Source organism: Miscanthus floridulus, chromosome 4 (assembly GCF_019320115.1).
Source record: "Miscanthus floridulus cultivar M001 chromosome 4, ASM1932011v1, whole genome shotgun sequence".
Lineage (NCBI taxonomy): Eukaryota > Viridiplantae > Streptophyta > Magnoliopsida > Poales > Poaceae > Miscanthus > Miscanthus floridulus.
The window spans coordinates 86,638,341-86,665,336 of NC_089583.1; the positions used below are offsets into that span (position 1 = coordinate 86,638,341).

The window sequence follows — 26,996 nt, forward strand, 5'->3', positions numbered from 1 at the left end:
ATTTTATGGGATTCTTAAAATCTGCAGAATTCTAAACAAGGCCTTAAGTTGATGAGGGCTAGTTAGGCCCATTTACGACCTGCTTAGCTACGGCCTTTAACCGCTAGAAGGTTTGCGAGGGCTTGGGCTGTGCAAATGTTACAATGGACCGAGCAGCAGTGCTAAATTCAAGTTGCTCAAAAAAAAAAAAAAACAGAGCTAAATTCAAATCCTCTGGCATGGGGCAAGCCACGTCATCACGCACTAATTAAAAATCAGCAGCATAAGAGCGACGTATAATCATCCTGATTGCTAGTCATAGGTTTGTTTATTTAATCCCTCGTGCATAATTTTCTACTCTACTCTACGGCGTGCCAATTACGGCTACAACTCGAATTATTTTTCTGACACTATCACAAATTTAATGCTAGCGTAGCTGATCGACTCTACCCACTACCCGCTTGTTCTTTTCTTCTCCACTTTGGGCTCACCTACCGGATCCTCCATGGCCACCCTCACCTTGCCGCCGACCAACAACGCTGCCGGCAAGGCCGCCACCCAGCAAAGCTTAGCAGAGTATAGGCCCGCCACCTTTATTTCCTTTCTTCTTTTGTTTTGCGGTTTCTTCGTACAAAGAAATTGATATCGAATCATGATTTCTTGGATTTTTTTTCTCCTCCTGATGCAACGGGATCAGGAAGCCTGCCAAGGATGCAGCAGATCCGGGCGGGATGGAGTCCGAGTACGTGTTCCCCGGATTAGGAATCCGTGGTTTGTTTTTCTGCTGTTTGGGACAACGACTCGTGGATTTTGTCTGACGCGGTTTATTCCGATTGAGCAGGTGGGTTGTTCTCGGGAAATCGGACATCGTCCCGGCGGATGTGGCCGCCGCCGCCGCCGCGGGGCACCGCCGCCTCAACTTCTCGCCGCTGCCGATGATACCTATCTGGTGGGAAGTGGTGGATGGGGACAGCAATTCCGCAATTGGCCGTGTATCTCTTTTCAGGTTCGAAACCAAAGCGTACAAACTAACATTCTTCCTCGCTCAGGGTGCAGATGGTTCTTGGGGGCGTGGTTTACACGGCCTTGCCGTTCTACAAGAGGGCGAGGAAGGTCGAAGGTATGTTCACATCCCTACCACTGTTTATTGCAAGGAGCAGATGGTGACTGGGGCCATCGGAGCATAGTTCACAGGATTCTTATCTGATTATTAGTTATATAGTCTATCCATAGATGACAAGATGAGCTAGACAAATTGCTGCTACTGTTCGCGGCTTATTGCAATGACTGAATTACTATGTCAGGAGAAACGTGAGCCAATGTAGAAACTGCAGTGGAGGTCGTGGAGCATGTTGCTGAGGTGACAGAGAAGTTGGCTGCAAATGCAGTCAATTCCCTGCCGGAGAACGGGTCCCTGCACAAGGCTGCCGTGGAGATCGAGTATATTGCTGAAGTGGTGGATAAGGATGCACATAAGGTTGAAGCAGTCATCAATAAGGTCTGCTATGCCTTATCCACGCTCTTCCGTGAAACTGACTATTTCAATATGTCAAGGATATGCCAGTTGCAAATTAGACAATGAAAATCTTATGTGTGCGTTATTGAGTACTCCGTCTGTTCCAAATTATAAGGCATTTTGGCTTTTCTAGATTCATAGCTTTTGCTACGCACCTAGATATATGTTATGTCTAGATACATAGTATAAACTCTGAATCTAGAAATGCCAAAATGTCTTATAATTTGGGATGGAGGAAGTAGTTAGCAGTTGTCGTTTGTCATCAGTAAAACTTAACATGGAAAGAACATATGCAAACAAACAAACTGACCATTTTTAGCTTTTAAGATAGGGAAATGCTGACCGCTTTAAGTTCAGACAAGGATTTGCTAGCTGTTTGTTCTAAGAAACCAAGGGGAGATTCAATCTTTTCTGGCAGTCCCACATACTAAGATTTCAATAACTTGGGGCTGGGGATAAAGCATGTGCATATTTCTTGGTAAAAAAGGAATGTTTTCTCTTCCCGACCAAGTGAGAAACTGTCCTGTGCCTGCTTTTTTCCACAAACATTGTAGCTGAACATTTAGTATGCTTCGGTAGCTCCAAGCCTCCAACTTCAAAACAAAGTTTATAGAGGCATTTGCATTGCAGCTAGCAAAGTAGAGAAGCAGTTTTCTTCGATATGCTAAAGATGGTATCATGTCTACAAATCCTAATTCCATAGGTTATGAAAGAAAGTAAATCCCTTCTAATGCGCCCCTCCTCACCGATGCAGATTGAAGAGGTGAGTGAGGAGATCGATGCCGCAGTAGAACCTGTCATTGAAGAGCTTGAGAAGGACTTCAAACCGAACACCAAATCCTCTACTGGATCAGATGCCCAGAAATGACAGTTCGTGTAAATTCGGAGTGAAAACTGAAGTGTCCCTGGCTGTAAATAGTGTACGTTTTTTCTCTCTTATTTTTTTTAGCGAATGCCCGTGTGCGTGTAAATGTAATTAAGATGCCTTATGAACTACAACCACGCCATGGAATAACAAGACATGGTGATGGTGTGTGCACAGTGTGCTCGAATGTCAAATCTGTAGCGCCTGATGGTAAAAAATATTGGCAACAATTACAATTTGAACGTGGAATCTGGCATCTCCTTTTCATGGCAATGATTTCTCATTAACACATACTAATAATCATCAGCTACGAAAAGAAGAAGAAAAAAGAGAATCAAATGCACCACTTATTAGTTCTCCGTGAGGTGATGCATGCAGATGGGATGGGATCTACAAATTCCCTAGAAACTTCTTCAGTTCATTGTGGGTCTCAGACATGCCCTTTGAACGCTCGGTCAGCGCAATGTCTTGATCCATGCCTCTGCACTTTGGCATCGGTTCCTTGATCACGAAGCTGATCAAAAGCCTAATTGCCTTTGTTACTCGCTCCATGCGCTTTGGCATCAGTTCCCTTAACCCACTGGCCACTTCATTGTTTAGCTCGAGATAACTCGAGCGGCGTGTACCATTTCTGCTTTGGTCTTTGGATGTCCTCGCGGTCTCCATGCATGAATTGTCTATGGAAAGCAGCTGCCAATGTGGCTGCAGTGATCGTACGAAAGTATTCGCTTTGCCAGCAAGCCGTACGCTCACAAAATTTGAAGGAAGAAGAAGAAGAAACAAGCAATAGGCTTTAGTACGAACCAATTTCAATTGCCTATTCAAAATTAAAGTTTGGAAGCTGCTACGTGGTGTATAAGTAGACAAGCCCCGACTCGAGTCAGGCATGCAACACAGCACGAGAGCACTCCTCGTGTTGCTGTCTCGTTGGGGTTCGAGTTCAACACGTCATATATAAGACCAGGATGATCATGGCCAACAAATTGTGTCTGGTGGCCGTGCTCGTAGCGGGCTACGCGGCGCTGTCGTCGGCCATTCACCGTCGGTGACGACCAGGGCTGGATGAGCGGCATCCACTACACCGACTGGACCAGCGGCAAGACGTTCGCGGTCGGAGACAAACTACGTGAGTAGGCTCTCCTCCACAGGCCACAGAGGCATACGTAAACCTTTTTTTTTTCCTTGCCGGTAGGCGTCATGCCAATTGCCAAAGTCCATGGGGACACTGCAGTTTTCAGCTATGGGAGCCAGTATCACACGGTGACGGAGGTGAGCAAGAGCGGCTACTACACCTGCTCCGGGAGCGACGCGCCCAGCGACGACACCAGCGGCGGGACCATCGTCACGCTCACGGCGCCCGGCACGCGCTACTTCATCTGCAACATTCCCGGCCTCTGCAGCAGCGGCATGAAGCTGTTCGTCACCGTTGCCGAGAGCGGCCCCGTGCCGTCGGACTCTACCAGGGGCACCCTGGCTCCGGCAATGGGCTCTGTGGTCGTCGTTGTGGCCACGGGGGCTCTGGTCACGCTCGCACTGTTCTGATCGATGTACCAAACCCGCCGCCGTGACTTCATCGCCTCAGGCCTCAGGGCAGAGCGGCAGAGAGGATACAGTGTTATATGCAGAGTGCAGACGTTTTAGTGGATTGTGTGTTAATCACCAATTGACCAAATTTGCACTAACTTTTGCGGTAACGCTGGGAAGCATATGTCTATCATATCCATTCCTAGCCGCTCCCCTCTGGTCACCACAGTTTATATTAAATTTAAAAAAAACTCACGCATCACCGTGACCGCGCTCCGTCACGCCTCCTACGCACACCTTTGTCTCCACCGCGCCTCCAGCCGACCTTCCTCTCCACGTCCGCCTCGCCCGCACTGTTGTGACGTGCTCCCCCACGACCGCACAGCTGCTGCCACCTCGCCGCGCGAGGCCGCACCCACCTGACTGCGGTTGTCACCTCCACCGCGGGCACCGCACGCGCCCCATCGCCGGGGCAGTGCAGCCGCTCATCGGGGGCCACGCAGCCGCCTGCCCACTGTCATCCTCCTCCATCGCGACCACACAACCGGATCCCGCTGTGCAGTGCTCCACCCGCCCGCTTGCTAGGTTTTGCTCAAGGAGCATGTTGCAAACGTATGCTTCAAATGTTTCAGAGATATGTCGCAAATATTTTAGATGTATGTTGCAAAATTAGATCGAGATGTTGCATATGTTGCAATGATTGTACACGCATGTTGCAAAGGCCTGTAACCAATGTTTCATCTGTGTTTTCGGACGAATGTTGTAAGTGTGTTTATCTGGATGTTGCATATGTTTTACACATATGTTGCAATTGTTTTATCTAGATATTACGTATGTTTGCAATGTTTTTTCAAGTGTTTCAGAAGCATGTTTTAAGTGTTTCATCTGTCTTCTTTTGTACGTAGCAAGTGTTGTATCTGAATGTTTCAAAAGTAGATCGAGTGAGTGCAGCGGATCTCTATCTGGTTGGTGTGGATCAGATTTTCGGTGGTGTTTCTCAACTCCACGGTGGTTAGTGGCGGCGGGCAGACCACGCCCCTACAATAGTGGTCAGCGGCGGCTTGAGGCAGCTCTCAGACGGGTGCCTCCGGATGGTGCGGGCCCCGCGTGGGCGCATGGAATGGCACAGGAAGCGAACTGCAAGCGCGGGCGTCCAGACGCCCCGTCCCATCGGGCGCTAGCAGTGCCGTAACTTTTGCCACCATCGTTCTTATTGAAGTATATGTGAAATATAAGAGGATTGGGTTGGGCCAGGAGCTATAGTGGGCTCTTTAGAAGTTACAACAATATTATTACTAATTATAATTAGTACAATTATCTATTTAGAACATCTCTAGTAGTTCATAAAAAACCAATTGGTAAATCTATGAGTTTTCCAAGTGGCTAAAAAAAGTTGGGAGCATATTTATTGGATTTCTCCGATAAATTTTAAAATCTCGCTCCTAAAATATAAAAGACAATTTTTGCATCAGGAATCCCATACTATTTCAAAATCACCTCAACTTCTGTTATACTTTCTTTCTCTATTATACATTTGCATTGAAAACCCTATTCTACTCTTTATTCTTGCCACACCCTTCCACCTCTAGATTGGCCCATGGATACGCGCGCTTATATTTGCGCGCAATATAATTGGATCGGTATTCCCAAGTGTGGATAGATTAAGAGTTGAGATTGGGAGTTATTGGAGAGTAGTTTTTTTTCAATCTTGCTGAAAAAAAATCAAGATTGGAAGTGGGTTTTGTAAACTATTGGAGATGCTCTTAGGTATTTGTTGACAACTAAAAAATTATTCGGAGAGTCATAGATGGATTGGAAAATCTAATGCATTTGAAAAGGTTAAATTTGGCTAAATTTGCTTGGAAACATAAAAAAACGGTCCACACTAGTTGTGGGCTGCCCCAGCAGAGCAGCGGTCATAACCGGCCTAGGTTGGGTTTTCCAAGGAGGCCCGCAGGCCACTGTTGAAACCGGTCTAGACTGGTTTTGGAGCTAGCCTGAGCCGATTTTGGTTGTCCTTTTGGAAACTATCATGATCTTGTGGAAAAATTGTAAATTGTGTGTGGAATAGGTTTTCTACTGGGATAATACCATCCCTCACGAGAGGATCACTACCAGTTGAGAGATCCATCTATCCAATAAAAAAACTAATCTATTACAGTTCTTACCTTTTTTTCTACCTCAAGCTATTCTAACTCTATACTGTCTAGCACTTCTCTCGATGAGATTTTTCAGTGCTGTAGGTGACCTTGTCGATCCTAGGGCACTCCTACTGTGCTCATCCCAAATGGGTATTCTCGGGAGGTGTTCATGGTTTTTTCGGGCGAAGAATGAGCATCAAATCAGCCTCGTCGATCTGCTAGTCGGCCTTGCCATTTCGACCTCACTCTGCTGCGTATCTTGTTGTGAGCAGCCTAGGTGATCAAGCCCTGGTTGGTATGTGATTAGAATTCATATCAATATATTTTTTGGCGACTCCGCTAGGGAAGAAAACAAACGGATCTATTATGATGGCCGAGCAAACAGATCTGAATAATCCCAAGCACATCACCAAGCCTTCTGCCGATCAACTTCCTGAGGTGATTCACAAGATGATGGAGGAGAGGGAGAAGGCTCGAGCTGCTACTGATCTAGAGTATGCCCTAGCATGCTTAATGCTGAATTGAAGAGGAACTATCAAGAAATTCAAAGACATCAAGTTGGATCTTCTTTCTACTACATGTTCATCCGACGCAAAACTGGTGAAACTCCTCCTAAGTTCGGTATTACACAAGATGAATGTGCTAATATGATTTACGATCAAGTCAATTTTTTTGAGATCAGTATGCATGACAATCTTAGCAAGTTTATGGGTAGTTTTGATAAAAAGGAGAAAAAGAAACCCAAAATTCTTGGTTTTCCTCATAATGTGTCCACTAGTGGAGCAGCTCATGTTGCTAGCCAACCTTAATATGGGTTGTCATTTAACTGTTTTGAAGGACAAGCGAGCGTATGGTCTAGCCAATTCAGCAACTAAAATGTTAAGGCCAATTTATAAGGGCTACTACTACTTTGCCTGTGGTTACCTTCACACGTCATCGGTTCCCACCACGAAAACTATTGGCAATACAACTGCACCGCATGCCTCTTTTGCTTTACTACAGTGTTGCCACAACCTCCTAAGACTCCAATAACGAGTCAACAGGCTAATATGTATGCAAGTACTTCACAAATCGATAATCCGATCCCATGGGACGAAGCTTTAAGCTGATTTAAGGAAGATTTGCATAAATCTTTGGAAGAAAGCCTGGGCGTACATCTTAAATCAGCTGAGGGTACTTATTCTAAACCATATCCTTTGTATTTTGATTATATGAAAGCACCCGATGGTTGTAAAGTACCCGACTTTATAAGTTTAGTGGTGAAGATAATAAAACTAAAATGGATCACATTAGCTTATTTCTTGTAGAATTGGGTGAAGCTAGTACCATAGAACATATGAGAATTCACAATTTTTCATTATCTTTTATTGGTATTGCTTTTTCATTGTTTTTTTCTTTATAACCTCGCTCTATTGGTTCTTGGACAAATCTAGAAGAAAAGTTTCATGAACATTTTTACAATAGAACCAATGAGAGAACTTGTCTAGTTTAACATCGGTTAAGAAAGGACGTGACAAGTCTATCCTTAATTATGCTAATTGGTAAAAAATTTATAGTTATTAAAAACTGATGCTTTAGTTTGACAATTTCTAAGAAATATCTTGCTGATTTGACTTTTGTTGGCTTGCACTTTCGTATTGAATAAAATCTTGAGCACTTTGAGTTTCTCACTATTAATCAATTATTGTAAAAAGCTTTGGCCGTCGAAAGCCAAAGTAATTTTGGAGAATCTCATAAGTCATATCGTCCTAACATGCAGGCCATTGAGTACTATTTAGATAGCTCTAACGATGAAACTAAAGATTGTTTTGTTGCTAAATTTGTATAACCTACATAAGCCAAATCAGTTTCTTGCTCTTTCCTCAAGCCCATTCACAATGGAATCGGTGAGAGGAAGGGATTGTATTTATTATGAGATGTTGAAAATAGATACATTAAATTATTGCATCCTTTGTTGTCAATTGATGAGTTGAAGCGTCATGCATATTGCAAATGAAATAATTTTGCTTCTCTTGCTACTAACAACTGTAATGTCTTTCATCGGCAAGTTTAATCGGCCATTAATAAAGGACGATTGAGTCTATCAGGGATGCAGATTGAGACAATGCACTTCCCAATCAATACTCTAGAATTGAAGAATCCTGGTATCTTGGTGATCCTAGTGAAGATGGCAAAAATTCGAAGACCTTAAGCCACAAAGTTGTGCTCAAGAGGTCCATTGTTGGTTGGGAGAGCGCCAAAAATTACCATCAAGTCATCTGGGCTCAGTGGACAACTGAAAACTCCTATTGGAAAGCAAACGAAGATGTTATTGTTGTCGTCATCAAGGTGATGGATAACAAAAGTAGTAAGGCCAACTCTCAAATTATCCTAGTTAAGGTTATTAGATTGATCTCTAATCACTAACTAGGCCCAATGGCCTAGTTGGGCCTTTGATCCGTGCCCTGATCGGGTGCGCCTAGCCCACTATGGCTGGAGGGCCCCTGTCATACTGCGCTATATATAGAGATGGGGGCCGACGGCTTTGAGTACGAGGTTCGCCTGAGCCGAGCTCCCCACCGAAATCCCTAAACCTTAATCTGATCTAGAGGGGCGCAGCCAGTGACGGAAAGCCACCAGTCGCGCTGCCTCTGCATCTACACCGAAGGGCTCCCACGATGCTGGACTGCACTGTGCCGCCACCGGTCTTCACTGTCGGTTGCCACTGCTCATCATCGTCCTCTTCCCCAACCGTCACTGCCCTAGCGCAGACACCGACTCCATGGCGGACGCGAGCGGATCCTCCTCTACGGTGTCAGGTTCCACACGTTCCTCCACTCCTCCCTCTAATCTCTATCTAGAACATGCACTAGGACATGCTACCCATTCAACAGCAAGTACCCGGCTAGATCTATGCATGATCCAATTGTCTAACAATGGTATCAGAGCCATTTTGCTAGGTGTAGATCACGACAAGGTCTAGAATTAGACTAGAAAAGAAAAGAATCGAATTAGATCCCTTCGGATCTGAGCAGACTAGGGTTTTCCCTAACCCTAACCCTAACTGGGTGAAAGAAAGAAGAGAAGGAGGGTTCGGCTTCAAGTCTAAATCGAACCCTAAACCCACAATCAACTGGGGAAGAAGAACAGTGCCCATTCTGAAACCCTAACCCTAATTTTTGACCCCATCCCCAATCTGTTCAATCCGAGAACACAAACAGAGAAGCAAATCCAAAGGGGAAGAAGGGGAAGGGGAGGCCTACCTCGCCGCTGTGCAACGCTACTGCCTCACCGACGTGTGGGGAAAAGAAGGCCGAGCCGGGGGCGCTGCTCACCGGGCTCTTGCCAAAGAGGCGCCACAGCTAGGCCGCTCGATGGCGGCGCGCTCACCCACTGGGGAGCGCACTCGCTGGGGAGGGGGCCGACGACGGCGCCGAGTTGTCTGCTCGCTCATTCTTGCTCTCGCTCATGCTCGCTCTCGCTCGGGCTCCGCGCGACTGAGAGAGAAGGGGAGGAGTAGAATGGGAGTTAGGGTTTCGGCCGACGTGGCCGGTCGGGCCTTTTTTGTTTGGGCGAGATGGTCGGGCGACCGTCGGATGTGATCCGACGACTCAGATCGAGTGGGCCATTTCATGGCCCAGGTGGGCGCGTGCGGCCACGACACTTTGCCGGCCCAGGCCCACGTTGCGGCCTGGGTGCGGCCGGGCGCCGCACAGAGGTGGTGGGCCAAGCCAAATTGCTGGCTTCGGGCCCAGTAACAGTAAAGAGGGAGCCCAATTTTCCTATTTTTCTTTTTCTAGAAAAATTAAAAAATGGAAATTGGCTCAAAAGAAAATAGAAAAGTATATTTTCCCTGTGGGTAAAATTCAAGAAAATGAGTTTATTTTTTCCGCTGTGTATTTAAAGTTGTTATTTTCATTATTAAATTCGAACCAATGGTGGCACTATCAATTATGTGAAAGACAACAAGAAAAAGAATAATAATGCTAATTCCTCCTCAAAGTCAAAGGGAAAGGGTCCCATGCTGCATCAGCCTCAGCAGAACAAGTTCACAGTAGAGAAAGACCAGCATCTCTATTGCAAGAAGACAGGACATTATAAGAAAGATTGTCCCGATTACTTAAAGATGATCATGGTAAAGAAATGTGAGAACATTATTACATTCATAAATGAATCCTTGTATGTACAGTATTTGAAATCTACTTGGTAGATTGACTCAGGTGCAACTGTTCATGTTGCTAATTCTTTATAGGGATTCCGTTCGACGAGGACTACGCAAAGAAGCAAAAGACATGTTAAAGTTGCAAATGGAGTCCGAGCAGATGTCGAAGCCGTTGGCGATCTTTCTCTAGAGCTTGCTGATGGCTTCACACTTTTACTCAGAGATGTACTTTATGTTCCCTCTCTACAGACAAACTTGATTAGTGTTTCGTGCTTGGACAATGATAGATATGATTGCCATTTTAGGAAATGGCAAATGTAAGATAACATTTAATAATGCATGTGTTGGTCTTGCTATCTTACAAAATGAGCTTTATTTGTTATCACTACGTGATGATGTGAATGTTGTATGCTATGATGGGAACGTTGCGTGCAACAATGAGAATGTATCCTCGTCTGCGAATGTAAACAGAAAACGAAAGAGAGCTCACGATGCGTCGTCGAAATTATGGCACTGTCATTTAGGCCATATTTTGAAGGGGATAATAGAAAGACTAGTTAAGAATGATATTCTTCCTCCATTAGAGTTCTCAGATTTAGAACAATGGAGAGAATGCATAAAAGGAAAGAATGTAAAGAAAATTAAGAAAGATGTCAAATGAAGCGCAGGAATTTTATAGATTATTCACATAGACATCTGTGGTCCATTTCCTGTAAAGAGTGTGGATGGTTATGATTCGTTCATAACATTCATAGACGATTACCCCTGTTATGGCTACATTTATCCAATCAAAGAAAGAACAGAAGCATTGGATAAATTTAAGATATTTAAGGTAGAAGTTGAAAACCAACACAATTTAAAGATTAAGATAGTCAGGTCTGACCGTGGGGGGTACTACGGTCGGCATACCCCATATGGCCAAGTTCCTGGACCTTTTGCAAGGTTTTTACAGGAGAATGGCATAGTAGCCTAGTATTCTACACCGGACGAACCTCAGCAGAATGGAGTAGCTAAAAGACGCAATCGTACCCTGATGGATATGGTGTGCAGTATAATAAGTTACTCCACCTTACCGTTGAGCCTGTGGATGGAGGCGTTAAAAACCACTATTCATATTCTCAATAGAGTACCAAGTAAGTCGGTGCCCAAAACATCGTATGAGTTGTGGACAAGAAGAGTACCATCACTAAACCACTTACGTGTGTGGGGGAGTCCTGCTGAGGCTAAAGTATTTAACCCAAATATTAGAAAGTTAGATCCCAAAATAGTAAGTTGCTATTTCATTGGCTACCTAGAAAAATCAAAAGGTTTTCATTTTTAATGTCCAGACAGACATACAAAGTTTGTGAAAACGAGACACGCTGTCTTCCTAGAGGATGAAATGATGAGGGGAGCATGGTAGCTCGAGAAATTGACCTTGAAGAGAAGCGGGTGTATGCGCCCACTCCGATGATTCATGAACCATTTTTCTCACTACCTGCTATCGCTGCACTGACAGTGCAAGATACTATGGTGCCAGCACCTGTTGTTATTCCGTCTGTGGCAACAATGAATGATGATGAGGAACCTATTCTTCAGGATCCTGTAGAACCTATTGCCACACATGAGGGAGAGCAACAACAGCCTCAAACAGAAGATGTGCCAAATGTGGAGGCCCCTAGAAGGTCTCAAAGAGTTAAAAAATCAGCTGTTCCTGCTGAGTATGAAGTATACAACACTAAGGAATTTTAAATAGAGGATGATCCCACCTCATTTGAAGAAGCCACGAGAAGTGATCATTCATCAAAGTGGCTTGAGGTCATGGAAGATGAAATGAAATCTATGAATGCCAATAAAGTTGGGACTTGGAAATAATTCCTAAAGGAGCCAAAACAGTAGGCTATAAATGGGTCTATAAAACAAAACTTAACTCTCAAGGGAATATAGAGAGATATAAAGCGTGACTTGTGGCAAAAGGCTTTACACAAAGAGAAGAGATTGATTACAATGAGACATTTTCTCCAGTCTCATGTAAGGATTCATTCAGAATCATAATGGCGTTAGTGGCACATTACGATTTAGAATTACATCAGATTGATGTAAAGACGATATTTCTCAATGGGGACTTGGAGGAAAATATTTACATAGCACAACCGAAAGATTTTGTCATGAAAGAAAAAGAACGAATGGGATGCCGCCTAAAGAAATCCATTTATGGATTAAAACAAGCTTCAAGATAGTGGTACTTGAAGTTTGATCAGACAATAAGAAATTTTGGGTTTAAAGAGAATATAGAGGACAATTATGTCTATGTAAAGTTTAAGAATGGGAAGTTTATCTTTGTTGTCCTGTATGTGGATGATATCTTACTTGCTAGTAGTGATGTCAGTCTACTACTAGAGACAAAGTTTTTATCCTCAAAATTTAATATGAAAGATCTTGGTGAAGCTTCATTCGTTCTAGGGATCGAGATTCACCGAGATAGAAGTAAAGGGGTATTAGGACTGTCACAAAAGGCATACATAGAAAAATCTTAAAGAAATTCAGTATGCACAAATGTAGTCCCTCACTTGCTCCTATAGTCAAGGGCAATAAATATGGGGATTTTCAATACCCCAGGAATCAGTATGAGATCGATCAAATGAAAACGGTTCCATATACTTCAGCTGTCGAAAGCTTGCAATATGTTCAAGTATGTACGCGCCCTGACTTGGCATTTGTTACCGGGTTACTTGGCAGATTCCAGAGCAATCCTGGAACAAAACACTAGAAATTAGTAAAGAAAGTCTTGTATTATTTGCAAGGAATGAAAAGCCTCATGATGACGTATAGAAGATCAGATTCACTCCATATAGTGGGATATTCAGATTCTGATTATGCGGAAGATGATAGAAAATCCACGTCTAGATATGTATTCACTCTCGCAGGGGGAGCTATTTCATGGAAAAGCTCAAAGCAAACCGTCACTACATCGTCCACAATGTATGCCGAGTTTGTAGCATGTTATGAGGCAACGGGGTAGGTGAACTGGCTAAAGAAGTTCATACCCGGTTTGAAGGTAGTTGACGACATCTATAGACACTTAAGTTATACTGCAATAATAATTTGGCAGTACAGTATGCTCACAACAATAAGTCGAGTGGTGCTGCCAAACACATTGACATAAAGTATTATGTTGTAAAAGATAAAGTCCGGAATCATGTCATAAGTCTTGAGCATATAAGTACCGAAAAGATGCTCGCGGATCCGCTTACAAAAGGCTTACCACCAAACGTGTTCAGAGAACATGTAGCTGGCATGGGTTTAAGCGAAAGCCTATAATTCCTGGACAAAAGAAGGCCCAAGGTTAAGTATCTATTTCAAAACAGAGTGGTGTGTTGTAGTTGTTAAATCTATCGACAATTGACCCTGACGATGAAACATGCTCTATGCGCTAATCTGTAATGGAATAAACAAAAGTAAATGATATGAAATTAAAAGATGGTAGGAGATCAAGGGGGAGATTGTTAGATTGATCTCTAATCCTAAACTGGGCCCAACGGCCTAGTTAGGCCTTTGATCCGCGCCCTGATCGGGGGCGCCTAGCCCACTATGGCTAGAGGGCCCTTGTCACACTGCGATATATATAGAGGTGGGGGCCGACGGCTCTGAGTACGAGGTTCGCCTGAGCCGAGCTCCCCACCGAAATCCCTAAACCCTAATCCAATCTAGAGGGGTGCAACCAGTGACGGGAAGCCACCAGCCGCGCCGCCTCTGCATCTACACCGAAGGGCTCCCACGACGTCGGACTGCACTGCGCCGCCACCGGTCTTCACTGCCGGTCGCCACTGCTCATCACCGTCCTCTTCCCCAACCGTCGCTGCCCTAGCGCAGGCACCGACTCCATGGCGGACGTGAACGGATCCTCCTCTACAGTGTCAGGTTCGACACGTTCCTCCACTCCTCCCTCTAATCTCTGTCTAGAACATGCACTAGGACATGCTACCCATTCAACAGCAAGTACCCGGCTAGATCTATGCGTGATCCAATTGTCTAACAAAGGTGCATCAAAGACCCGTTGAAAATTGGAGATCCAATAAGATTAAGGTTTCTAGCAAGGAGGTGAAGTCGCAATCAACTTTTGATTGACTTATGAACAAGTACACCAAGCAAAGAACCAATTTGATGAATGGGGCTATAAACAAAGAAGTCTGGTCACCTCTAAAGCAAGTTTATGTGCCTAAGGAGGTGTCTGCTGCTCCTATGAAGGCTATCAAGCAAAGTTCTCTTGCTATCAGCTCCATGGAGGTGCCGGTCAATGGAATTGATGAGCTGCTTGTTATTGAAAATACGATTCAATCCTCTATGGAAAAAGTGGAGATAGGAGTTGCTGCAAATGATGACGAAGCCAAGAGTACCAAGCCAAACTCCAAATACTTCCAACAAAAGTAGCGCCCTTTGGGTTTGACCAAGATGCAACGACTCAAGCTCCAACACACTCGTTGTAAGAAAATCAAGCAAGAATGTTAGAGCTGCTTGAATGACGGTTGATATGCATGTATCTTCCTTAGAATAGAATGACCGATGCATACATCGCCCTTAAACTAAAAAGACCGATGAACTTGACGTCGTTGCTATGGTTGTCATGTGCTTTTAAACTCACATATGCTTCTCTTAAAAACATGGGACATATGTTGATAGTCAAAATATGATCGGGACAGTAAAAAATGTATTGGAAATCAAATGTATTTGAAAAGGGTTAAATTTGGCCAAATTTGTAAGGAATCAAGAAAACCCAGCCCAGGCCTGTTTGGAGCTTCCTCGGTTGAGCAGTAGTTAGAATTGGCCAATGCCGGTTTTTCTAGGGAGGCCCGCAGGTCACTGTTGAAAATGGCATGAGCCGGTTTTGTATGTCCGAAATCCTTTTGGAGACTTTCTTTCGGAAACTCTTTCAATCTTGTGGGAAACTTGTAAATTACTTGTTGAATAGATTTTCTACTAGGATTAGACCACCCCTCTATTTATATGAGAGGTTCACAACCGATTGAAAGATCCATCTATCCATCCAAAAAAATCAATCTATTACAGTATTTACCTGTTCTTCTATCTCAAGCTCTTCCACTCCCTACTATCCAGCACTCCTCTCGATGAAATTTGTCAGCACTCTATGTGGCCTTGCCGATCCTTGGGCACTCCAATTGTGCTCCTCCTTGATAGGTCTTTCCAGAAGGCATTCATGAGTTTGTCAGCGAAGAACGAGCAACAAATCGGTCTCTTCGACTTTCTAGCCAGCGTTGTTGTTTGAACCTAACTCTGCTGCATATCTTGGTTATATGATCAACCTCTTTGCTAGTGTGTGACTGGAATTCGTATCAATGGTACTTCTTCTCCAATTCATTTGGAGATGAAACTCTGTTTTCCTTTAGGTATCACTCTGCTGCATATCTTGGTTGTATGCGGCTTAGTTCAAAATTTATTAATTGTGCTTTACATGGACTTTTTCTTTAGGTATTTTTTTCTTTCTGAATTCATACGCTAACAGAATCTCTATTTTTTCTTATTTTATTATTCCCAATTATTTTATTTATTATACTAGATATGGACTTTTTGTTTAATGTAAGTCGTTAGATCATTATAAAATCTAGTCGAGTACTCCCTCCGTCCCATATTAGATGAGTTTTTAGAATCTCTTACGAAAACCAACGATAAAGCCAAAAGACCAAAATGCCTCTCAAGGATTGGAGTAGAGATGGAGATATATTGAGAAAAGAGAACGATAATGTTAGGAAAAGAGAAATATGTATTGGGAAGTGAGAATATCAAGTATTTTGGGATAAAATTTAAATTCTATAAGGTTATCAATTTTGGGACGGAGAGAGCATGTTTATTGTTCTTTTTCGATTAATGTGAAAAACTTTAGACCCTCCTCGACGAATGTGGTGCCTCTTTTTAATAATCTTCTAATAAGATAATATATAGATAGATGACGTAATTCTTGAGCACGAGGAGAGACTTGGTCTTGGCCGTGTCTTTAGGACACTCGGTCAAAGCATTAGGTCTTGATGTTGCTATACGCTATGGTATCAGTTCCCTGACAAGGATGCTAATGTTGCTCAAACTTTGCATCAGTTCCCTGATCACCCATTTGCCTATATATCACTGTCTTCGATTATATATTCAGATATAAGATAGCTCGAGATAGATGTTCATTTCTCCTATATTCAACGCCCCGTGGCCGTGGGGTCGATCCATGAAAGCATCTAGGAAGTATTACTGGTCACACGAAATGATGCACTTCATTCCACGAAGATGACAGCCGGTATCTGGCTGCTGGCCTAGTGCAGCTTTCGCGTCAAGCTTTTTAGTAGCACCAACAAGGGCATGCCAATTGCAATTGCAATTGCGACATTGCACTCACCATCCACTTCTGAAGATAGTCAAAAAAGTTGTCGAGCAATTGACACGAGGCCAAAATTATAGAAATAAAATGCTAGTAACAAAATGGTCTATAAATAGGTCATCCAGCACGGTCAGGTGTGCAAACAGCAACGACAGGGGCGATTGGTCTGTTCGTATCCAGGTATCGTCAGCTCCCGCCGAGACTCGACACGTCGCCAGACTAAGACGCACCATGGCCAAGCACAGCTATTTGGTTAGTGTCCTAGCACTGCTCGTCGCGGGCTACACGACGGCGCTATCATCGGCCACGACGACGACGTTCATCGTCGGTGACGACCAGGGCTGGACGATGACCGGCGTGGACTACGTCGCTTGGGTCCAAGGAAAGACATTCGCGATCGGAGACAAACTAGGTGAGTCGTCTGCTCTCTTCATGCATGGTTCATCGCATCGCCTGCACTGCAGCTGCGCGTACACGGATTATTGGCACGCCGTGGCAAATAATCGCAGTGTTTAACTACCCGAGCGAGGAGCACACGGTGACGGAGGTGGGCAGGACCGACTACTTCGCCTGCGCCGGAGGCAACGCGCTGAGCAACGACCGCAGCGGATCGACCAACATCACGCTCACGGCGCCCGGCACGCGCTACTTCATCTGCAACATCCCAGGCCACTGCACCGCTGGCATGAGGCTCGCCGTCACGGTCGCCACCGGGGCTGGCTCGCCTCCGGGAGCCACGACGCCGACCGGCGACGCCGCGGGCGCTTCGGTTCGGCCGGTGACGAGCTCCTTCATCGTCAAGGCGATCGCGGGGGCTATGATCAAGCTCGTGCTGTCCTGATGACCGGAACGATGACCGCGCGATTGCCAGTGACTGACTCACTGTACGTCGTCTCACGCTTCATGGCTATTGTACTCCGTGATTGGCCAGATTTTGATACGTTTTCCGGCGATTGTTCGTCGTGCACCTCAAGTATGTCCGTGCCCTTGCAGAGTTTCCGACTTTCCGTTTACTCGTGCCTGCTCTTTACGTCTCTTTGGTTCGTTTGTGATTTGAGAATATATATATCTCACGGTACTAGTTGACGCTAAATCCCTCAACACACGATTAAGGGCTAGATTGCCCGACCCGCACAAGGCTAATATACACAGCGGAGGTAGATCTAGACGGTGACACCAGCCACCCGGTGTTAGTTCTTTGCCAGAAAGACCCACAAACGCCTCCTAGAGAGAAACGTCGCGGAGACGCACAAGAGTCAGCAGGGGTGCCCTACAATAAGTAAGAACACCTAGAACGTTGGCAAATTTCATAGACATGAAGAGGGATGGAAGATCTTGATGTAGAAGATAAAGGCTCTGTTTGGGGGAGCTTTGCTCCCTGATTCTTTAGCTCTGCTCCTTATTCTCCGACGGAGTGATTTGATTAGATTCCTAGTAGGGTAAAGCAAGTTTTTTAGCTCCCAACTGCTAGTGTGAATAGAGAAGTGATTCTGTCCTGACCCCCCCTAAATCAGTTAGCATTTTGAACGTTTTGCTAGTTGGGAGTGATTCTCTTCAGAGAAGTTGGAGCTGGAGCTCTTCCAAACGGCTCCAAAAACTAAGGTGTGATTCTCTCATATAAATAGAGAGGGTGAATTTTATCCTAGTAGGAAACTTATTTCAGTGCAATCTATAAGTTTCCTATGAGGTCGGAGGAATTTCCGATAAGAAAATCACGATTTAGCCTCGAACTTTTAAAACCGGCTCAGAACGGTTCCAAAACTGGCTTGAACTAGTTTGTACATGCTTCACACGGCTTCTCTGCCGAAACCGGTCTGGGCCTGTTTGTCCAGCCTTTAGTCTTCCTCAATTGAAACCTTGGTGCACTGATTTTTACTATTTTTTACAAATTTGCTCTAAATCAATCCAAATTTGACCTTTTTAGTGCACGTTATTTTTCAGTCTATTTTTAACCCTCTCATTCATATTTTAGATGTCAACATTACTATAACTAGTTGGAGACACAAAAGGAAGAGTACACGCTAATTCTCATGAGACTAGCTAAGAAAAAAGGGATAATTCTAAAAATCCTCATAATAATTAGAAACATCTAACCTTTAATTTGTTATACTCTAATCACTATCATCAATAATAACCATTCGATTTATTCTATTTTCTAAAAATACACATCTCTGCTAATAAAAAATTACATAGAGTAATTATCTAAATTTGCATCTAAATTACCCGCAATTGTTATTATAAAAGATAAATTAAAATAAGTCTCTAAAATTACATATAAATTACCCACTTCAGCCATTAAAAAAGATTTAAAACAACAACTTCACCTTGTATCAAAATTATCCACCATAAATTTGCCAGCACCTATCCCGCTGGCCTCCATGCGCCTTCATTGACTTTTTGACCTATGCTGGAGCTGTAGTGACAAACACAGTAGGGCGAAGCATATAAGAGCAAGATCAATAATAAAGCTATGTAATTGCGTATAAATCAAGTCGTAAGATTTAAGTTATACAATAGTTATCTTCTATTTGTCTATAATTTTTTATTATTATATGCTACTACTTTTTCTCATCCCTCACATTCACCTTCCTATTCCTCCTCATCCACCTGCTATCTGGGCCTACCAATACATAGGATACCGTGTTCAGCTTGTTGTTTGCGTGTGAGAGTCAAACTCTCCTCCGTCTCCTTCCTCTCGTCCACATCAGCAATGCTGACTAGCTTGGCTATAAGAGCTATAGATGTGAGCAGAGCAATGAGTTAGGGAGAACAACAATGTGATATCATTTTATTGTAGGGAGGTGTGTCCATAACTAGTTCTTCTTGTCTGTATATTTGTCTCTAGCAAAAATTATGGGGTATTAATGCGGATGAAACTAGATAGTAGCACAAGGGACAATGTTGTATATAGGTTCAAACCCTCGTGATAAGGTATCACCCTACACCCTATGTCTGTGGTTGTATTCCTTATGGCCAGTATATGAGATGTACTAATCAGAGGGCTCCTTACCCACCTTGTACATTCGGGGTTAGGGGTCTAAGGTTAGTTCTACCTCTAAATGCATTTACAGATATGTTTCCTAGTCGGCTACAATAGAATCTCGAGCCGTAAGGGATAAGGTTTATCTATGCCTTACATATCAAGTAGAGGACATATTTCTTGTAGTGTGAAGATACACCGAGTAAACTACAGACTCCAAGTAGATGACCCAACCCACCCTATGCCTATATGCTAGTTCTGTCCTCTGTGATGATACTCGTGGATCAGGTCATTCACACTTTTTATCCACAACGACATGCCCCTCATCTGAGCCGAATTGATAACCTAGTCATAGGTTTAGGTGACCCACTCCACACGCCCCTCCGACACGGGTTAAGTAGCCTTGAAGATACCTGGAGCCAAAACCGTGGTTATCTTATCTTGACATGTTCCCTACTATATAGCCTTAACCGATAGCAACACACTAGTATATTTTCTAGTATATACTAATGACACTAATACCCATGACAATAATTTATGTAAGATGTTAGTTTAGATAAATTTATTTATAATTATGACATATCTATATTCATAATATAATTATAAACACACTATTTTTTCTAGGAAAAAATACTGTGACACATATATTTGTTACATAGAGGAAATCTACCATCGCGAGACAAAGGAGGTTAATGCAGAGTGTAGACCAAAGGTAGCCATGGCCTCTCTAGTTTTTGAAATTTCTTTAGGCCCCATTTAGATCCTTGGAATTAAATTCATTTTAATTATCATAATTTATACATGAGAACTGTTCCAATACTCCTCTTTCTAAAAAAATAGCACCAATCTCATAGCAGTCCACACAACTATTTTTTTTCTGAATTATTTTTCTCTTAGGTCCCTATGGGCTTGTTCGTCCAACCCAGCCCATGTCCAGCCCCGACCACGTTGTCGCTGCGTGCTTGCCGACTTGCCGATTGCCATCGTAGCGTCGCCGCATGTTGCCGGGAGGAGAACAACACGGGTGGGGCTGTCTTCCAACGGCCAACTCCGTTTACTCGTTAATAAAGGTTAAGGACAACGCCGACCATTCCCCGGCGATTACCGGAACCAGCGGACGACATCAGAACCTTTATCCCCTCCTCCGATCCTTCCATCCTGTTCGTTCGGATTCTGCTTGTTTCTTTTCCTCGTGCGGCATCAAGCAGCGGACCTATGCCCGACGATGGAGATGGAGCGGACGAGAGATGGCAAAGCCGTGGTGGTGCCAGCACTGCCCAACTAATCTACATGCTCAGGAATCAACTGCACCCATTCCATGGACTCGAGGATATATGGGCTCCGTTCGGTTTACCCCATATTCAGCCTGTTCAGCTTGTTTTTTCAGTCGGAACAGTGTTTTTCTCCCATAATAATTCAACGAGAACCATGTTTTTCAGCCAGTTTTAGTTAAGTTTCAGATTTAGCGAACGGGGCATGGTCTGCTCCATGGACCGGCCTGTGCAGTGCAGCTCCATGCCTCCGTGGACTCCACGAACCGCCATGAGGTGGTCCGGCCGCCCCGGGACCCCGGCCCGTGGCCGTACATAGACCAGCTCAACGACTCCTCCAGGAAGAAGTCCACCTTTGGCACACCATCAGCATCCGCGGCTAGAAGACAGCATGGGAAGAAATCTGTCTTGGTGTGCACGAGCACCCGAGTTGTTTTCTCCCGGCGACGTCTCCGTCTCCGTCGACGAGGAAACAAAATGCACACCGAAGAAGAAAGGGGGATCTAGAAGATGTGTTCGGCTTTGGGTCAGGGATGGACACGAGTTGAACGGGCCAGGCTCAGGCCCGTGCGGGATTGCGGGTCCTAGGAAAAACAATTAAGAAAAAACCTATTTAGATAGGATGCTTTAAGATCCGTGCTATTTTTTAGAAAGAGGATATTGGAACAATTCCCGATAGACACGTATTAATTAAGCTAATATAGTTATATATGTATTATATTTATATATTATTGTTGGCTATATAAAAGAGATACTTATTTGTTGCATTTCTACCGTAGAGGAGCGAGTTGAAGAGCGTATTATAAGTTGCAAAGTATGACATGATGATCTATAGAATCAATTTCCATCTCTCACCCTATTAATTTGAGATAGTCTTATATGTGAACTTTGGAAAGTGGTGGAATGTCAAATTTCAAGCCAAACAGCCTAGTTTATTAAGTAGATTTCAATTCCTCCAAATGAAAGGATCCAAACGGTCCCTTAGGGTAAATGATGATTGTTATACTTATGTATTAATATCTTCTCAAGGTTAGCATTGTTTGTCCCATAGAACTCACTCCAAGCTCCATCACGATGTTGAGTAGTGTGGGGCAGGCTTAAACAACCATTCATAACATTATAGTAATTAAGAGAGTGCAGTCTAGGACCTAATAATATCCTTGTTTTTTATAAAAAATACATAGGGTAATTTTGAATAGAATAGAATGTATAATAAAGCACAACAGTTTCAACTTACCATGTCAATAAAAAAATTGAAATTCAAAATATAAGTTTATGACGTCATGAGATGTAGGTTGCAACAGCCACCACCGTAATTAGGCTAAGGTTTCAACAAAATGCATGTTGAAACACGGAGGAACCATGCAAAGAGACAAAAAGGCAATAAATATGGATGAAAAAATATATCCCTCTTTGGCAAGACTTCTGTTGGGGCTTATCCATGGCTTAATTAAAAGCAGTACCAAACGAGCACACACGAGAATGATTTATGAAGCAAAAACCAAGCAAAAAATTGTGAAACCAAAGCTGTCTTAACCCCTTAGGGCCAGAAGCCGAAGCCACCAAAACAAGGTTTTTCTTGGCTTCTCTATTTTTGGAGTAACCCAAACCCTACTAAAGAGGGCTTATAGATTAATTGGTAGGTTCATCACAATCAGAGATTACGAAGCACTTGGTATAAGTATTGTGTTAGAAAATGAACAAAGGGATATAGCACAAATATAAGTAATTTTGATCATTATGTGTGCTAAACTCTAACTTCTATATGTATCTATGTGGATATGCTTAGCGAAAAAAGGTGGTTAGCTAAAACAATCAGTTTTTCCACCATACCATTAGCACCTAAAGCTTAGAAGGTAGATAAGATGTTTAAGTTTGCCATGTAGTTAATGTGTGCTAACAAGGTAGTTGAGCATATCAAGCACATTTTTGGAATGCAGAGATTAGCTTCTATACCAACACTTAATGATATGATAATATTATCTCTCCTTAAGTAATTGTGTTTAAGCATCTTGCATAGTATATGACTTAATAATTATGTCTTATACTCCGTGCATCCCAAATTATAAGTCACATTTGTTCAATTTGTTCTAAGTCTAGCTTAGCTAACGTTGGCCCAATTTATAAAAAATATTTTTTTTCTATTGACATCTACAATACTAAATAAATAAGTGTACTCTTAATACATAGGAGTATTGCATGATGGATTGAATGGAACTAAATTTGGTGTCGTAAATGTTAGTACATTTTTCTATAGGCTTGATTAATAAAATTAGAAAAGTTTGGTTTAACATAAAGGCAAAATAACTTATATAATATAAAACGGGGGGGAATAATATCGTAGCTCGTTTAGGGTTGATGGACTATATTTAAAAACTTGATGTATATATATAGGGAGCCTCGAACACGTTTCCACCGAACCGTGGTTATCTTTAGACCCGCTGACCCGGTCAACGCAATAGGTGAAAGCGATAGAAACAGCCCTGTCCGTTGGTGGTTCCACTTCCTCACTGCATTTTGGCATCGGTTGACTGCCCAAGTGGCCATCATTCGACGATCCGGCTTTCAGAGCAAGGCACATCCCCTTTTTCTGTTTTCATCAGTGCAGTGCCCTCGAGGTCCTGACAGAATGGCAGCTGTTTTTTTTAGAGGGAGCATCTTGACAGTGTGTTTGCTCGCATCATCTATATAAATGGAAGCGAGGTTGCAGTTTGATGGAATGTAAGACATACAAAACCTCCGGTCAGGCGGTTATTAGGTGGGCGACACATCATAGCTAGTAGGCTAAGGCTAAAGATCATCGGCGGCGATGGCAGCCAACGCTTCGTCTCGCGCCACGGTACTGCTCTTTGCGGTGTACGCGTCGCTGGCATCGGCCACGACGTACACCGTCGGCGGCGTGCACAGCTGGATGACCGGCGTCGACTATGCTGACTGGGCCAGCGGCAAGACGTTCGTCGTCGGAGACAAACTATGTGAGTAAAGCTCTAGGTGCCTCCTGCCTATATAGGCTATAGGCTATAGGTTATATATCAGTGATATGCATGTATCGTTCAATCGTTGCACTGCAGCTTACACACCATTGATTAGCAAAGCAAGGTTGACTGTGTGGGGGAAACCGTGCCGTGCGCAGTGTTCAGCTACGTGAGGACGGATCACACCGTAACCAAGGTGAGCAAGAGCGAGTACGACGCCTGCTCCGGCAGCGACGCGATGAGCGAGGACAACACCAGCGGCCTAACCACCGTGACGCTCGCGACCCCCGGCATGCACTACTTCATCTGCATCATGCTCGACCACTGCGCCGGCGGCATGAAGCTCGCCGTCAACGTGTCGGTGACGGCCTCAGCTGGCAGCGGCGGCCTTGAAGTGACAGGCACCAACGCTGGTGGCGGCTTGCTGGTTCCAGTGAAGGCTCCCGTCGTCGCCGCCGCAACGGTGGCTCTAATCGAGCTTGGGCTGCTCTGACGGAGCGCAGCCGCGGGCACAGACAGTTCATGAGTCGTACGTGTATGATACTCTATGTAATTTTCCACATCTCTGCTATAGGTTTTCTCGCGATTGTCCACTCCTGCATAAGCTAGTTCATCGGCACCAGTAGTTGATCATGCGTGCGCTCCTAACTGTCCATGGTGCTTTGGTGTCGATCGTGTCCGATCTTCCATCGTTCGCTTGTGAAAAAAAATGGAAGGAACCCGAGGAAAAGGTCCGCCAACAGGAGGGCTCTTATGCTCCACCTCCACCTATAGGAAATTTACATGTTTATTAAGGGCCGTTTGGATCAAGGATCATAGGAAATTTAAAGGACTCTTTTCAAGATCAGTTATTTGGAACGGAGGATAAACGACTTTCTCTAGTGGGGAAAGGTGAACTTTCCTGTACAAAACGCAGGAAAGAAAACATGAGCTCATAGCTAAAGGAAATTCCTGTGGCTTGTTCAGCATGCCGATCATGGAGGGCCCGCATATAAGCACCTAGCTGATGCCAGCTAATAGACCCCATATTTAGTTCAAGTGCAGTGATTATTAGTGATAATATGGTTATTAATGATTTCATCTTATTATTATTATTCTCCTGCTTATTATTATTATTCTCCTGCTTCGAGTATTTTCTATTCTTGAGTTCCAAATAGGTGTAAGTTTTTCATTCATGTGTTTTGGAATCCTGTAGTTTTTTGTGGGGTGTACGACCCTGGATACCCACGGCAGACCACATGGGCTGCGCCTCTAGGGGTGGCCCAGCCCACAAGAAGAAGCCTTGCGAGGCACGACTCTGCTTGGCGCCTTCCGCAAGATATCGGGAAGATATCCTGAAGATACTACGAGATCTGTTAGGATATGTATGATCCTAAGATTCTTGTAATCAGTTATTACTTTCCGGTTATCTCTCAGACCTAACCGATTTGTAACCCTATCTCCCGGACTATATAAGGCGGGCAGGGACCCCCTCTAAAATCACGGCATATCATACAATAGCTAATACAAACCAACAGACCACAGGAGTAGGGTATTACGTTATACTGACGGCCTAAACCTGTCTAACTCGTGTGTCTCTGTTGCCTTCTTGTTGTTGATCTCACGATCCTCTGCCGATCAATCTACCTTCGTGGGATACCCCTCGGAGGACTGCCAACGACATTCTGTCGACAGTTGGCGCGCCAGGTAGGGGTGTGCGTGCTGTTTTCTTATCGAACAAGATGGTTTTTTCGTAGGCTCTTCGTCCCTTCCGCAGTCCGGCCAGATCTTCATGGTCGGATCCATCTCGTGGGTCATCAACGCTAACGGAGTCGGAAAGCTCCTCGAACCGGGGCAGATCGGTTCTGCGCCGGCCACCCCCGCACTTGCAACTGTAGATCCGATCTCGGAGCCGATTCCGAGGTCTCCTTCGGCAACGACTCGCCGTCCGCTTCCTCGCTACCAGAGGAGGCCGATCAACAACGACGATCTAATCGAATCCATCGATCGGGTCGGACTGAAGCTCGCCGATTGTCTCTCCATCGCTAAATCGGCACTGGACACTCTGGTTCAGCGCCGACCACCCTCCGATCCAGATCTATCGGAGGCTGCTCGGGAAACTGCAGGGGCTACGGCCCTACCCTACGGATTCTCCAACGCCATTGCCGCTTACCAGCATGCCCTAAGGGGCAAACTCGCCGACCAGGTCACCATCCAGCTTCCCCCGGCCGTCAACACGCTACACTTAGGCTGGAGCCCCGGGGCGCACCTCCAGACCATCCCGGAAGAAACTCCGGGTTCCGAGTCTCAGGGCTCTACGGAGACCCTCGCCGAAACCTTCTTCGATCAATTTCTCCTTCCACAATTCCAGGGTGGTGCGATCTTCAATGTCAGCATCGATAGCCCTCCTCGGAACGGTGAAACCGAGGAGGAGCGCGTTGCTCGGGAGAACCAGAACGTCAACCACGCGCAGCGGCGAGAAATCGAGGCAGCCATCGCGAGGGCCAAGGTTGCTCGGAATAATCGGACCGATTCTCAAGGAAGACTGCTCCCGCTCCACCGCGACCTCGACGAGGAATTTCTCCGCGTCGACGGCCATGACGTCTTCAAGACTCCAAGCGCTAATCTGGCGGTAGCCGCCAACGAGCTCGCTCGTTTCCCTCAAACGCCCGAGCTCGCCAAGATCGCCGCCATGCTTAAAGTGACTCACTGTCAGGTCAACGAGATCCACGAGGATCAGAGACCTTCGTGCTCTACGAGCACGATTCACCGATCAGCTGCACCGAGGTCCAATCGCCGCCCCAGTCAAAGTCGTTTCGCTGACCAGTCGCTACTTCTCCAGGGGGGACCCGGGGGGCATCACACCGAACACCATCGCCAGCACGGCCAGGAGGTCGAACAGGATGCCAGAGTACATCTTACCAACCTCCGGGATGCGCGGCGGCGTATCGAGCAACGTTGCTTTGGTCGCCATGAAGACGAAGTGCGTCGCCGCCAGGATTACGAAAAGGAGCATGGCAACCCGGACTCAGCCCTCGAGCCTATCCCTGACCACAACACCATGGACGACGGTGTCGACAACCCTGAGGGGCCTCCGGCTTTCACAAGGGCACTCCGAATGCTTCGGTTGCCCCATTGTTTTAAGATCACCGGGGTCGAGCCCTATGAAGAAAGAATGAACCCAACTCAGTGGCTATAGGCTTACGCCACTTCCGTCCGCACCGCGGGAGGAGACACCAGCGTCATGGCAAATTATCTCCCCATCAT

At 44.8% G+C, this 26,996-nt stretch overlaps 3 protein-coding genes and 1 pseudogene across 6 annotated transcripts; all 4 read left to right on the plus strand.

Moving 5' to 3' along the window:
* The first annotated feature begins 352 nt into the window (after nt 1–352).
* Nucleotides 353–2,609, plus strand: LOC136551967 (uncharacterized). 2 transcript variants are annotated; one of them, XM_066543493.1, is made up of 6 exons: nt 354–555; nt 677–721; nt 821–928; nt 1,029–1,099; nt 1,284–1,477; nt 2,250–2,609. In XM_066543493.1, the coding sequence occupies exons 1-5, from the start codon at nt 485–487 to the stop codon at nt 1,292–1,294; spliced, it is 306 nt and encodes a 101-aa protein (XP_066399590.1). In that variant the 5' UTR covers nt 354–484; the 3' UTR covers nt 1,295–1,477; nt 2,250–2,609. The 2 variants fall into 2 exon arrangements, with proteins under 2 accessions (XP_066399589.1, XP_066399590.1); XM_066543492.1 differs by having other exon boundaries at nt 353–555; nt 821–1,099.
* A 716-nt stretch (nt 2,610–3,325) lies between these two features.
* LOC136551968 (mavicyanin-like) lies at nt 3,326–4,222 on the plus strand (annotated as a pseudogene).
* Nucleotides 4,223–16,679: 12,457 nt separating this feature from the next.
* Nucleotides 16,680–17,558, plus strand: LOC136551970 (mavicyanin-like). The gene is made up of 2 exons (XM_066543494.1): nt 16,680–16,936; nt 17,034–17,558. The coding sequence occupies exons 1-2, from the start codon at nt 16,756–16,758 to the stop codon at nt 17,363–17,365; spliced, it is 513 nt and encodes a 170-aa protein (XP_066399591.1). The 5' UTR covers nt 16,680–16,755; the 3' UTR covers nt 17,366–17,558.
* A 5,795-nt stretch (nt 17,559–23,353) lies between these two features.
* Nucleotides 23,354–24,916, plus strand: LOC136551971 (blue copper protein-like). Of its 3 annotated transcripts, none has more exons than XM_066543495.1 (2): nt 23,354–23,750; nt 23,909–24,914. In XM_066543495.1, exons 1-2 carry the CDS (start codon nt 23,585–23,587, stop codon nt 24,241–24,243), a joined length of 501 nt encoding a protein of 166 aa, XP_066399592.1. In that variant the 5' UTR covers nt 23,354–23,584; the 3' UTR covers nt 24,244–24,914. The 3 variants fall into 3 exon arrangements, with proteins under 3 accessions (XP_066399592.1, XP_066399594.1, XP_066399593.1); XM_066543497.1 differs by having other exon boundaries at nt 23,625–23,750; nt 23,875–24,916; XM_066543496.1 differs by having other exon boundaries at nt 23,642–23,750; nt 23,866–24,916.
* Nucleotides 24,917–26,996: the final 2,080 nt, after the last annotated feature.

Excerpts from the sequence above, each read along its gene's own strand:
- LOC136551970 (XM_066543494.1), top strand. The coding sequence starts at position 16,756 with ATGGCCAAGCACAGCTATTTGGTTAGTGTCCTAGCACTGCTCGTCGCG. Across the intron at positions 16,937-17,033 it reads CGCGATCGGAGACAAACTAG|TGTTTAACTACCCGAGCGAG; the intron begins GTGAGTCGTCTG and ends AAATAATCGCAG.
- LOC136551971 (XM_066543495.1), top strand. The coding sequence starts at position 23,585 with ATGGCAGCCAACGCTTCGTCTCGCGCCACGGTACTGCTCTTTGCGGTG. Across the intron at positions 23,751-23,908 it reads CGTCGTCGGAGACAAACTAT|TGTTCAGCTACGTGAGGACG; the intron begins GTGAGTAAAGCT and ends TGCCGTGCGCAG.
- LOC136551967 (XM_066543492.1), top strand. The coding sequence starts at position 485 with ATGGCCACCCTCACCTTGCCGCCGACCAACAACGCTGCCGGCAAGGCC. Across the intron at positions 556-676 it reads ACCCAGCAAAGCTTAGCAGA|GAAGCCTGCCAAGGATGCAG; the intron begins GTATAGGCCCGC and ends CAACGGGATCAG. Across the intron at positions 722-820 it reads CCGGGCGGGATGGAGTCCGA|GTGGGTTGTTCTCGGGAAAT; the intron begins GTACGTGTTCCC and ends CCGATTGAGCAG.